Here is a 13,560-nt window from a genome sequence, read left to right as displayed (position 1 = left end):
CTGTGTTTTATCACAGTTACCTATAATCTCAGGGCCAGATAATAGTATTAACAAGACCTTGGGCTACACAATAGGACAGCTGGAAAAAGGCTCTTACTCTCTCCAAAGAACAGTGCTTTCAAAAAAGCTAATTCAATGAAGAAAAAGAAAGGGCTCAGAAAGTGCCTTCTCAAACAATATTTACTTTTACTGGGTTCCTGCTAATCAAACACAACTTAGTCAAAACCTTTTATGAAAAATACATTGGATGATTTCAGCTGTAATTACTTTGTTTAAAGAGAAGTGCTTAAGAGAAAACATAGCTAATGGGATCGGTAATTTGGTAAGTTCAGATGTGTTTGGGAAAACCCCTCCTCTCTTTGATAAATCATTAAAATTCTGCTCAGATAAATGTGTTTTGACTTGAAATTCCAATCATAGGATGAGCTATTTCCTAAGGCCCGTAGGGAAACACCCGGCGATTAGCTGACAAGGGTAATTCCAGGCTTAATCAAAGCAGGTTACTCTGCCCAACTGAAAATGGCATATCCAGGAGATGCCTCAAAATGGTATAAAATTTCCTTCCTTCATAAGAAACCATTTGAAAAAAGGAACTAAATCTTACTGCTGCATAATCAAAACAAAGAATACATGGTGTCAACCAAGAAATTATATTTACTCATTTAGTAAACATGGTATATATGCAAGTAATGGTGATCCCCAACGTTTGGACAGCATTCAGAGCAAAGATTTTAATCACTTATCTTTTGGTTGTCAATGGAAGAAGGGAAAAAACCCTAGTGTCTCTCACACAGCAGGAATTCAATAACTTATTTTCTGAACTGGATTTCTTTCTTTCATTTGAAAAAAAAATTATTTTGCTACTTAAAGCAGTGTGCATGTGTGCTAAGTCACTTGAGTCGTGGCCAACTCTTTGCAGCCCCATGGACTGCAGCCCGCCAGGCTCCTCTGTCCATGGGATTCTCCAGACAAGAATAATGAAGTGGGTTGCCATGCCCTCCTCCGGGCGATCTTTCTAACCCAGGGACTGAACCTGAGTCTCTTACTTCTGCACTGGCAGGCGGGGTCTTAGCACTAGCACCACCTGGGAGGCCCACATAAAGCACGCTGTTCATTTAACAACTGTGCACTTAACTTGGGCCAAGCACTGTGCTAGATTTTGGAGATACTGAGGGAATGAGTCTGCCCTTATGCTTACATTCTAGTAAGAAACAGACAATAACAAGATACCCAAATAGATTAATAAGCTAATTGTGATAAGCGCTAAGGATATAAATTGGAAGATGACCAAGAGATAAAGTTAATGGATCATCTACCTCTTCTGAAGTCTTATTACTTTTTAAAACTTTGATTACCTAGTCATCTTCCTAAATTCACTTATTTAGCAAATATGGCATTTATAACAAAAAATATTGATTTCCAACTTTTAGATAGCATTTGGAGGGAAGATTTTAAGATGACCTGAATATATAAATGATGAATGAGTGAGTGAGTGAGTGAGTGAAGTCGCTCAGTCGTGTCCGACTCTTTGCGACCTCATGGACTGTAGCCTACCAGGCTCCTCTGTCCGTGGGATTTTCCAGGCAATAGTACTAGAGTGGATTGCCATTTCCTTCTCCAGAGGATCTTCCTGACCCAGGGATCGAACCCGGGTCTCCTGCATTGTAGACAGACGCTTTATCGTCTGAGCCACCAGCAAAGTAAAAAATTTACGGGAACTATTTTTAATCCCTAGAATAACACTGACATCACCTGTAGACAGTTACCCAGGAGAAACAGAGGTGGGTGATGGTCAACAAACAGCATGCCTTAGAACTCACTTGCTCTCCTCCGACAGCCTCCATTCCCCATCCCTAACCCCCTCCAACAGAAACATTGATTACATTTATTAAGTAGCTTACAGAATCCTTCGAAAGATGAATGAAACAGAGTCTAAGCTTAACTTCCAGGAACAACTCCCAGAGGCACGCCCCAGAACTGGGCCACCTAGGGAACTGCTGCCCCTGTGATGGCAATTTCTTTTTTTGCTTTTGGATGAATCCTGATAGGCAAACTTACTTTTGTTTGAATATGATTAGTGAACCTTCCAAATCCAACCCTAAGCTAGTGCCAATCCAGCACACTGCTGTTCACAATATGTCAACAGAAGTACTCATGGGACTTTAGAGTGCTCGGGTTGTTGCAGGAAGGAAAATAAATAAATATTATAGATGTTAAATGCTGACTGACTTCCTAAATCTCTGGATACTATTCATAGGTTTACAATATATGAAGCTGGTCACTTAAAAACGGTAAGTCACATGTCCACAAAATCATCTCTTTCCTTTCTTCTTCCCCCTTTCCCCTTCCTTTCTGCTCTTCCTAATTCTTCCTTCCTTCCCTTCTTTCTTGTTCCCTGAATAGCTTCTCTATATAAAGCAAAGGATGAGCATAACGTGCCACTCCCTACAGGAAACCTACGCCATACATGGGAGATGGGATCTAAGTGCTATAACTGAGTGAACTGTGTGTAGGCAGGTGTCTTGGCTCTTTCCCCAGTTTCAGTTCAGTGCAGTCGCTCGGTCGTGTCCGAGTCTTTGAGACCTCATGGACTGCAGCACACCAGGCTTACCTGTCCTTCACTAACTCCCAGAGCTTGCTCAAACTCATGTCCATCAAGTCAGTGATGCCATTCAACCATCCCCTTCTCCTCCTGCCCTCAGTTTTTCCCAGTCGGCACTTATTACAGAGTTACTTTGTGTTACAGTCATTTACGTTCATGATTTTGTGAACATATGCATTACTGTTTTTAAGTGACCATCTTTATTATTATAAACCTGGTTTCCAAAGATTTAGGGGATCAGTGTAACACGTATTTATTCCTCTTCCTTTCTGCAACAACCCGAGCTCTCTAAAATCCTATGAGTATTTCTTCTGACTTACTGTAAATGGCAATGTTTCCTAGCATGAGGCTGGGTTTGGGAGATTGGAAGGACTGATGTTGAAGCTGAAACTCCAATACTTTGGCCACCTCATTCGAAGAGCTGACTCATTTGAAAAGACCCTGATGCTGGGAAAGACTGAGGGCAGGAAGAGAAGGGGACGACAGAGGATGAGATGGTTGGATGGCATCACCGACTCGATGGACATGGGTTTGGGTGGACTCCGGGAGTTGGTGATGGACAAGGAGGCTTGGCGTGCTGTGGTTCATGGGGTCGCGGAGTCAGACACGACTGAGCAACTGAACTGAACTGAACTGATTACATTCCAACAAAATTACGTTTGTTATCAAGACTCATCCAAAAGCAAAAAGAGAAACTATGTCTGGCAATAAGACAAGTTGATATCAGCAAATGCAAAAAAAAACCCAAAAACCAAGATTAGTAAACACTTAAGAATCTTCAACATAGAAACAGTCATATGTCAGAACCTCCGCCAAGGCTTGAAGAAATCTTAATCTCATGACTGAAAGGGACTGTATCAGTGACTGTTGGAGGCTGTCCGAGTCCAGGGACTCTGAGAAGCAGACAAGAAGACAGGATCAGACATGCAAGAGATTTAGGGGATGAAAAGCCCACGAGAGAAAATGCGGAGGGAGCTGGAAGAGACACGGAGAGGTGACAGGCGCACCGCAGGGCTGACCCGCGTAGAGAGGAGAATGAGAGTGTTAGACTGCGGTGCAGTGGCAGTCCCCGAGCCGAAGTCACCATCAGAGGAGTCACACTTCTCATAAAAGTGGGTCTGCCTGCCTCACCCAGTCATCTGCTGGAAGCAGCCCGCGGGAACAAGGTGTTGCATTGAGGGCTGGAGTTGAGTTAATTACCTTCCCCTCCCATACTAGGAGATCTGAGAGGCAGTTTCATGGGTACCACAGGTGTATTGTGCGTGCTAGATTGCTTCAGTCGTGTCCGGCTCTGTGACCCATTGCCACAGATGTATTACATATTTTTATTAAAAAATAGGAATAATAATAGCAGCTAATATCTACTGAGCACCTTCCTAGATGCTCTAGAGGAAAAGATGTCTTACTTATCTTTGTATATCCTCTTTTCACAATGTATCAGCCAGGTATTGCTCTAAAAGCTTACATGCATGAGGTAAGTAGTATTATTAACTGTATTTTGCAGATTAGGCATCTAAGGCACAGAGAGGTTGAGTAACTTCCTCAAGGTCACACAGCTACACAAAGTACACAGATTACGGTCATGCAAGCTCCCCTAAATGGTCTATTTTTAGTCGTAATCTTCCTTACTGCCTGCCTTTGAGAGATGAGTCCAGTGGAAGGAACTGGAATTTTACTATTTCTTGATCCATCCTGATTCCTAGGATGCCCCCTCCTGGCAGAAATGTTAAATTAAGTCCTTGAAGTCATCTGAACTGACTCCAGAATCCATGCAACCATGGAATGCAGGTCTGTGCGATAACTGGAGCCTCATTTTTGGAGTTGTTCAAGGTATTTGTAGCACAGAGTTTAACAATGCAGACTCTGGAATTAGACTGCTGGATTAGAATCCTGCCTCCAGGACTCACTAACTAGTTATTTAATGCCTTAGTGCTGCAGTTTCCTCATCTATGAAATGGAGATAAAAACTCAAACTATCTTCATGTGCATTAATATATGTAAACTATATAGAATGTCACCTGATACATACTAAGTACTTAATAAGTCAGTTATTGTTGTAGCTGCTCACACTTGGGGGATCCTAAGGTCAGATTATTCATGTTGCATGGGTGGCTTAGGTGGTAAAGAGTTTGCCCACAATGCAGGAGACCGGGGTTCAATCCCTGTGTGGGGAAGATCCCCTGGAGAAAGAAATGGAAACCCATTCCAGTATTCTTGCCTGGAGAATCCCATGGACAGAGGAGCCTAGTTGGACAAACTGAGCAACTGAGCAAAAGAGTTGGATACAACTGAGCAACTAACACTTTTACTTTTATGTAACACATATGTATGTATAAGGTGTCTATATGGTGAAAGGCAGGTGTACAAGGATGGGTAAGATACAATTTCTGTTCTCAGGACACTTATTTGCAACTAATGAACTGTTTAAGAGCTCCAATCTTAAAAGGGAAGCGAGGATCACACCCTTTACAGGCAGTAGCTATTTTGGTTTGTTTATTTTTAATCTCTGGTTTTGAACTGTGATGTTGGAGAAGACTCTTGAGAGTCCCTTGGACTGCAAGGAGATCAAACCAGTCCATCCTAAAGGAGATCAGTCCTGGGTGTTCACTGGAAGGACTGATGTTGACGCTGAAACTCCAATACTTTGACCACCTCATGCGAAGAGCTGACTCATTTGAAAAGATGCTGATGCTGGGAAAGATTGAAGGCAGGAGGAGAAGGGGACGACAGAGGATGAGATGGTTGGATGGCATCACCGACTCAATGGACATGAGTTCGGGTAAACTCTGGGAGTTGGTGATGGACAGGGAGGCCTGGCGTGCTACAGTCCATGGGGTCGCAAAGAGTCATGACTGAGCGACTGAACTGACTGAATTGAGCTGAAGAGAGGGAAAAACAGGCATGGAATCCCATAAACCTGGATCTGAATCTGGCTTTTATGCATCACCACCTGTGTGATTTTGTACAAATCAATTAGCCTTTCTAAAACTCAGTTTTCTTATTTCTAAAATGAGATTTTAATAACTACTAAATAGGACTAATAATTATTGTTGTTCAGTTGCTAAGTTGTGTTCAACTTTTTGTGACCCCATGGACTACAGCATACCAGGCTTCCCTGTCCTTCACAATCTCCTTGAATTTGTTCAAATTCATGTCCATTAAGTTGGTGATGCCGTCCAACCATCTCATCCTCTGTCACCCACTTCTCCTCCTGCCCTCAATCTTTCTCAGCTTCAAGGTCTTTCCCAATGAGTCGGCTCTTCGCATCAGGTGCCAAAGTATTGGAACTTCAGCTTCTTTATCAGTCCTTCCAATGAATATTAGAGTTGATTTCCTTTAGGATCGATTGGTTTGATCTCCTTGCTGTCCAAGGGACTCTCAAAAGTCTTCTCCAGCACCACAATTTGAAAGAATTCAGCGCTCAGCCTTCTTTATAGTCCAACTCTCACATCTATCTATACATGACTACTGGAAAAATAATAGCTTTGACTATACAGACCTTTGTCAGCAAAATGATGTCTCTGTTTTTTAATATGCTCTCTAGATTTGTCATAGCTTTTCTTCCAAGAAGCAACGGTCTTTTAATTTCATTTCAGTTACCATCTGCAGTGATTTTGGAGCCCAAGGATATAAAATCTGCCACTGTTTCCACTTTTCCCCCATCAATTTGCCATAAAGTGATGGGACCAGATGCTACAATCTTAGCTTTTTGAATGCTGAGTTTTAAGCCAGATTCTCACTCTCCTCTTTCACCCTCATCAAGAGGCTCTTTGGTTCCTCTTTACTTTCTGGCCTCGAGCAGGGCATGGCAACCCACTCCAGTATTCTTGCCTGGAGACTCTCCACGGACAGAGGAGCCTGGTTGCAAAGGGTGACACAGTTGAGCAACTAAGCACACGCACACACATCTGCATGTCTGAGGTTGTTGTTATTTCTCCCGGCAATCTTGATTCCAGCTTGTGATTCATCCAGCCTGGCATTTTGCATGACGTACTCTGCATATAAGTTAAACAAGCAGCATAACAATATACAACCTTGAAGTTCTCCTTTCCCATTTTTGAACTAGTCTGTTGTTCCATGTCCATTTCTAACTGTTGTTTCTTAACCTGCATACAGATTTCTCAGAAGGCAGTATGGTGGTCTGGTATTCCTATCTCTTTAAGAATTTCCCACAGTTTGTTGTGAGAGTTGGACTGTGAAGAAAGCTGAGCACCGAAGAATTGATGCTTTTGAACTGTGGTGTTGGAGAAGACTCTTGAGAGTCCCCTGGACTGCAAGGAGATCCAACCAGTCCATTCTGAAAGAGATCAGCCCTGGGAATTATTTGGAAGGAATGATGCTAAAGCTGAAACTCCAGTACTTTGGCCACCTCATGCGAAGAGTTGACTCATTGGAAAAGACTGATGCTGGGAGGAATTGGGGGCAGGAGGAAAAGGGGACAATAGAGGATGAGATGGCTGGATGGCATCACTGACTCGATGGACGTGAGTTTGAGTGAACTCGGAGTTAGTGATGGACAGGGAGGCCTGGAGTGTTGCAATTCATGGGGTCGCAAAGAGTCGAACACGACCGAGCAACTGAACTGAACTGAACACAGTCAAAGGCTTTTGAGTAGTCAATGAAGCAAAAGTAGGTATTTAGCTGGAATTCCCTTGCTTTTTTCTATGATCCAGCGGATGTTGACAATTTGACCCTGGTTCCTCTGCCTTTTCTAAATCCAGCTTGTACATCTGGAAATTCTTGGTTTGTGTACCGCTGAAGCCTAGCTTAAGGATTTCGAGCATGACCTTGCTAGCATGTGAAATGAGCACATTTGTATGGTAGTTTGAGCATTCTTTGGCATTGCCTTTCTTTGGGATTGGAATGAAAACTGACCTTTTCTAGTCCTGTGGCCACTGCTGAGTTTTCCAAATATGTTGGCATATTGAGTGCAGCACTTTCACAGCATCATCTTTTAGGATTTAAAATAACTCAGCTAGAATTTCATCACCTCCACTAGCTTTGTTTGTAGTAATGCTTCCTAAGGTCCACTTGACTTCACATTCCAGAATGTCCAGCTCTAGATGAGTGACCACACCATCGTGGTTATCTGGGTCATTAAGACCTTTTTTGTACAGTTCAGAGTATTTTTGACATCTCTTCTTAATCTCTTCTGTTAGGTCCTTGCCACTTCCTCCTCCTCTATTGTTCCTGTCTTTGCATGAAATGTTCCCTTGGTATCTCCAATTTTCTTGAAGAGATTTCTAGTCTTTCCTATTTTAGTGTTTTCTTCTGTTTCTTCGAATTGTTCACTTAAGAAGGTTTTCTTATCTCTCCTTGCTCTTCTCTGGAGCTCTGCATTCAGCTGGGTATATCCTTCCCTTTTTCCTTTGCCTAATAATAATACCTTGTATGATGGTTGTGAAGATGAATGAGTTAAGGCACAGTGTCAAGCATAAATGAAGTGTTCAAAAACTATAGCTTCAAAATAACTGTGGGGGTTGGAGGTGGGAGAGAGGATCAAGAGGGAGGGGATATATGTTTACTTACAGCTGATTCACGTAGTTGTACCGCAGAAACCAATGAGACATTGTAAAGTAATTATCCCCCAATTAAAAAAACAAAAAAACTATCCAGGGACTTCCCTGACAGTCCAGTGGTTCGGACTTCACCTTCCAATGTGGGGGGTATGGTTTCAATCCCTAGTTGGGGAGCCAAGATCCCACAGGTCTCATAGCCAAAAAAACATCACATAGAACAGAAGCAATATTGTAACAAACTCAAAAAAGACAAAAAAAAAAATAAAGATCAACACTAAAAAAAAAAACAACTATCCCATTTATTATGATTCCTCTATAAGCACAGCCTGCAAAGGAGAAAGACCACCCCTGATTCCCTGGAGTTACCTATCATGCCAATCCACTACCAACTTTAGTGAGAACAAGCACTTTCCATAGAAACAGAAGCGGTAAACAGGAACATGAGTGAAAGCAAGCACCTCCCCAGTCTAGGTGGGGTAAGATGATAAACTTCACACCCTCTTGCTTATACTCACGTCAGCACATAGGGAGTGTGTTTTGCAAACCTGGGACCAGAACAGGCCGCCCTTCGGCTCTAGAGAACTCTCCACACCCAACCAGATACACAGACACACCTCAGCCTCTGGCAGAAGCTTCCAATAAGTAGCTTTCATAAACTGGAACTCTTTCAAGGGCTCTATATTTATTTCATCTCTTTTCCAGATTCTCCTCTCTCTATTTATGCCTGGGCATTAACACAGTTTCTATCACTCTATTCTGATGACTGCAGGCATGAACATCACAGAGCTGAGTCTGTAATGATGATCTTAAGATACTAAAGCCATTCCAGGCCATGATTACAGGTTCCAAATCCACCAAGTCAGCAGGGAACAGATCAGTTTACCCAACATGATGAAAGATTCTTTTCTTCACTAGTAGTGAAAAAGGCAAATGGAAGGCCTGGCTAACAGGTAGAAAGGAAAATCTATAGATATTCACTGAATAGGTATCCCTGTAATTTGTACATAATACTAAAAAGAGGTATCCATTTACACTTACCAAGGGATATTGAACTTTCACTTTTCCCATGCACTGAATACCTAGAGCTTTCCCATCTCCCCAATTTTCTTTTCTCTGTATGCATTTTCTTGTCTAGTTCTACACACGTGACTTTATAATTTGTAAAAAAAAAAAAAAAAAAGAAGAAGAAAAGGGGAAGAGCCAAATCAAGTCAAACAAAACCTTGACAAGTATTTAAATTTTCAAACCAGAAAATATTTCATTAAATTAATCTATAAGGGATGATTTTCAGTGGTTGTTAAATGGAGGGTGAATGCTTCAAAACAGCAACAGCATGCCTCTAAAAGAGACCAAACTGAAATGGGCAGGGTTGCTCTCAACTAAAGACAAATGCATTTCAGCAGAGTTGTATGGTTTGAGCAACCATGAGGAACGCAATGAGTAGTATGACCCTGCTTAGGGCAATACGAATGCCCAGGCAGTGACTGGGACATGGAGTTAAGACACTTAAATATGCAACAGAACCTGAAAGACCTTCAGTAATCCAGGGTTCAATAATTTAGGTAAGTGGCTGCATGCTGAAGTTTTTTTGGCCAATCTGAAACTTTGATTCTGTTTATAGATTCATTATCAACAATGCCATTGGCCTAGTGTCCCTGGGGGAAAAAAAAGCCACTTATGGAGGGACCATCAACTTCTACTCACCAAAGAACCAGTAATATTAAATATGTCAAGCCTTTGAGGCATATAATTTAAATATGTCAAGACTTTGAGCCAAATATCCAAGGAACTGAACAAAGGACTAGGCTTTTCAAATATTTCATAGACTCTTAGTACCAAGTAAGTAAGATAAAAAACATAAAATTCTTAGCAAGAGTCTAGGCATTGCTAGACATTATTATTCACTGGTTGCAAAATTATCTGTGATTTAATTATGCTCTTTGGGTGTATATAAGTGAGTGAAATCGCTCAGTTGTGTCCAACTCTTTGCGATCCCATGGCCATAGCCCGCCAGGCTCCTCTGTCCATGGAATTTTCTGGGCAAGAATACTGGAGTGGGTTACCATTTCCTTCTCCAATTAGGAGAATTAGGTATATATACTCCTTTCGAAAACCACATATACCCCTTAACCTTGGTGAAAAGAGTCCTAACTTCATAAGAGAAATGCATAGCAAATCTACCCTGGGACTATCTGTCACTAACCAGTTGAAAATATCTGATGGTTTGAGTTTGATATATTTTGTTGGAAAGACCATAGGGAAACAGGGATTCTCCTACATTGCCAACAGCAGTGTAAAATAGTCCAACCCCTGTGAAACATGATTTAGCAATGTCTATCAATATTTAAAATGCATATATCTCTGACCCACCAACTTTACTTTGTGGTTTTATCTTTGCAGATATACTAGTAATGGCACGAAATTACAGGGTATTCAGTGGGGCATTTTCAGTAATGGCCTTCTCTGGTTAGACAGAGTGGTTCAGACAGTAAAGAATCTGCCTGCAGTGCAGGAGACCTGGGTTTGATCCATGGGTTGGGAAGATCTCCTGGCTACCAACTCCAGTATTCTTGCCTGGAGAATTCCATGGACAGAGAAGCCTGGCTGGCTACAGTCCACAGGGTCGCAAAGAGTTGGACATGACTGAGTGACTAACACACACATTTTCAGTAATAGCAAAAGGCTAAAATCAACATGTGCACCAACCGAGAACTGGTCAAATAAATTATTTCAATACTATGTGGCTAAAAAATTTTTTAGAAGAATGAGAAAGCTCTCACTGATATAGAAATCACTCTGAGCTATATAGAAAGAAAAAAATACACCATCTCTTATATACATAATAAACTAAACTCTGGAAGGACACACAGGAAACCAGTTAACAGTGGTTACTAGTAGTGGGCTGAGGACAGATGAAAATTGGCAGATGAGGGGAAAAGGGCTGGAAGAGACTTTTCCTTATAAACTTCTTTATATTTTTTAATCTAGTTTCCATATGACAAATTCAGAAATTTAAACTGGAATTGTTTTTCATTTTTAAAAAAGTGTATAATATCAATATATCCATACAATTGAATATTACTCAGTGATAAAAAGAAATGAGCTTTCAAGCCCGGAAAAGATGTGGAGGCACCTAAAATGCATTATTGCTTATTGAAAAAAGCCAATCTGCAAAGGTTATATACTCTGTGACTCCACTGTATGATATTCTGAATAAGTAAGACTTTAGAGAGAGTAAAAAGGTCAATGGTCGCCAATGGTTGGGGGACAGGGGAAAGGATGAATAGACAGGGGTGAAACTACTCTGCACAATACTATAATGGTGGATACCTGACACTATGCATTTGTCAAAACCCATAAAACTGTACTGACACAGAGTGAACCCTAAGGCAAACTGTGGATCTTAGTTAATAATAACGTATCAATATTGGTCCATCAATTGTAACAAATGTACTATACTAATAGATGTCAGATGTTAATAACAGGAAACTGACTGGCAGGGAGTACATGGGAACACGATAATATTTGCTTAATTTCCTGTAAACTTAAAATTTCTTTAAAAGTAAAGTCTATTAATGTTTTAAAGGGCTTCCTTGGTGGCTCAATGGTAAAGAATCCACCTGCCAATGGAGGAGAGGTGGGTTCGATCTCTGGGTCTGGAAGATCCCTGGACAAGGAAATGGAAACCCACTCCAGTATTCTTGCCTGGGAAACCCCCATGGACAGAGGAGCCTGGCCAGCTACAGTCCATGGGGTTGCAAGAGAGTTGGACACGACTCAGCGACTAAACAACGTTTTAAAATACGTGTCCTTCTTACACGTATGCATATACACACACACATCCTTTTTTCATCCACACTGAAGGCGCTAAGTGTGCATAACGTATTACAGCTGCAGCCCTACTGATCAAGAACTCAAGCTCACAAGTGGGCAAATTAGGTTCTGATCCAGGCCACACCATTTCCTAGCGGTGTGGCTTTGTGTAAGTTCTCTCTGCAGCCTCAGTTTCTCCGTCTGGAAGGAAAACAGTTTCCTCCTAGGGCTGTTACGAAGATTCAATAAAGAATGCATGTAAAATGCTCAGCATAGAGCCTAATGTAAAAGAAACACTCGAAAGTGTTAGTTGCCGCCGTGACAGTTATATGACGGCTCACGGAATGACTGATGTGGCGCTTCAGGGTTCTAAGGTTACTCCACTAGCAGCATATCATAACATCCCCAAAGCCCTCCACCCCCGCCAATTCTCAACTCCAACCCGGCCCACTGTGAGCACAATCCACACTGCCTGAGCTCCAGCGGGTACACTTCTGCATTCTTTATTCCCCAGATGTTGTTTTCCTCTTCTCTGGGCCTTACACCTTCAGGCCCCTGGATCAGCGCTCCGTCCTCGCCCCTCCATAGCCCACCCGACCCATTCACACTCAGATCCCGCCCCATCCTCCTCCCGAGACCCTGGCCTAATGCGTTGGCATTTCTTTCCTTCCCCAAAGCTGAAGGAAGCGCCTACCCAGATACTCGTAGTCCGGTAGGGCTAGGCGCTCCGGACTCAGCATCCTTTGATCAGGGTGGCTTCAGAGCTCCAGCTCCTCGGCTTCCGGAACCCAGGTCTCCCGGCTCTCCTGGTTGCCATGGCACCCACGCGGCGGGAGAGGCAGGAGGCGGAGGGGGTGTCACGCAAACAGTTTCCGTATCGCAACTCCAAGCTGGCCGTACCAGTTCCGGGAGCAGTCGCCTCGCGGCGGTCCTAGTTTCTTGGGACTCCCTTTCTTGAGGCGATGGTTTTAGAGGAATTTGAGGCGGAGAGTTCCTCTGAAACCATCATATTTGCCGGTGTGGACAACTTATTCCCAGCCGCCAAATATCCTCAATTTCTGAATTTCATAATTCTTCCTGCTTTGTACAACTGTTATCATAATAGTAGCCTAGATGGTTTAGTCGCTAACTTGTGTCCTTCTCTCATAGACTGTAGCCCATCTGACTCCTCTGTCCATGGAATTCTCCAGGCAAGAATACTGGAGTGTGTTGCCATTTTCTCCAGTGGATCTTCCCGACCCAGGGATTGAACTCAAGTCTCCTGCATTGCCGGCAGTGTCCTACATAGCAGGCAGATTCTTTACAACTGACCCACCAGGGAAGCCTCACAATAGTAGCTCCCACCTCTAAATCCCCATAAACATTTAATATCCCATCATCAAATTTTTTTTTTTTTTTTTTTTTTGGTGGCTTCCCTGGTGGCTCAGACTGTGAAGCCTCTGCCTGCAGTGCAGGAGACCAGGGTTCCAGGGGTCTAGAAGATCCCCTGGAAAAGGCAATGGGACCCCACTGCAGTACTCTTGCCTGGAAAATCCCATGGATGAAGGAGTCTGGTAGGTGTAGTCCATGGGGTCACAGAGTCGGACACAACTGAGTGACTTCACTTTCTTTCTATTTTTATCTGAT

The 13,560-nt window shown here is 42.5% G+C and overlaps 1 protein-coding gene across 3 annotated transcripts in view; it reads right to left on the bottom strand.

Moving 5' to 3' along the window:
• Nucleotides 1-12,717, bottom strand: part of CSTPP1 (centriolar satellite-associated tubulin polyglutamylase complex regulator 1) — a 212,818-nt gene extending 200,101 nt beyond the window's left edge. For all 3 annotated transcript variants that reach the window (XM_060400082.1, XM_060400081.1, XM_027979708.2), the window contains exon 1: nucleotides 12,629-12,717. Coding sequence is in view for 1 of the 3 variants with exons in the window: in XM_027979708.2 (XP_027835509.1) it covers nucleotides 12,629-12,674 (46 nt within the window). In the remaining 2 variants the exon portion in view is untranslated. The remainder of the gene's footprint in view (nucleotides 1-12,628) is intronic.
• Nucleotides 12,718-13,560: the final 843 nt, after the last annotated feature.

Source organism: Ovis aries, chromosome 15 (genome assembly GCF_016772045.2).
Source record: "Ovis aries strain OAR_USU_Benz2616 breed Rambouillet chromosome 15, ARS-UI_Ramb_v3.0, whole genome shotgun sequence".
NCBI classification, from domain to species: domain Eukaryota; kingdom Metazoa; phylum Chordata; class Mammalia; order Artiodactyla; family Bovidae; genus Ovis; species Ovis aries.
Note: the sequence above shows the minus strand (reverse complement) of the source record. Positions and strands in the feature narration are given on the sequence as shown.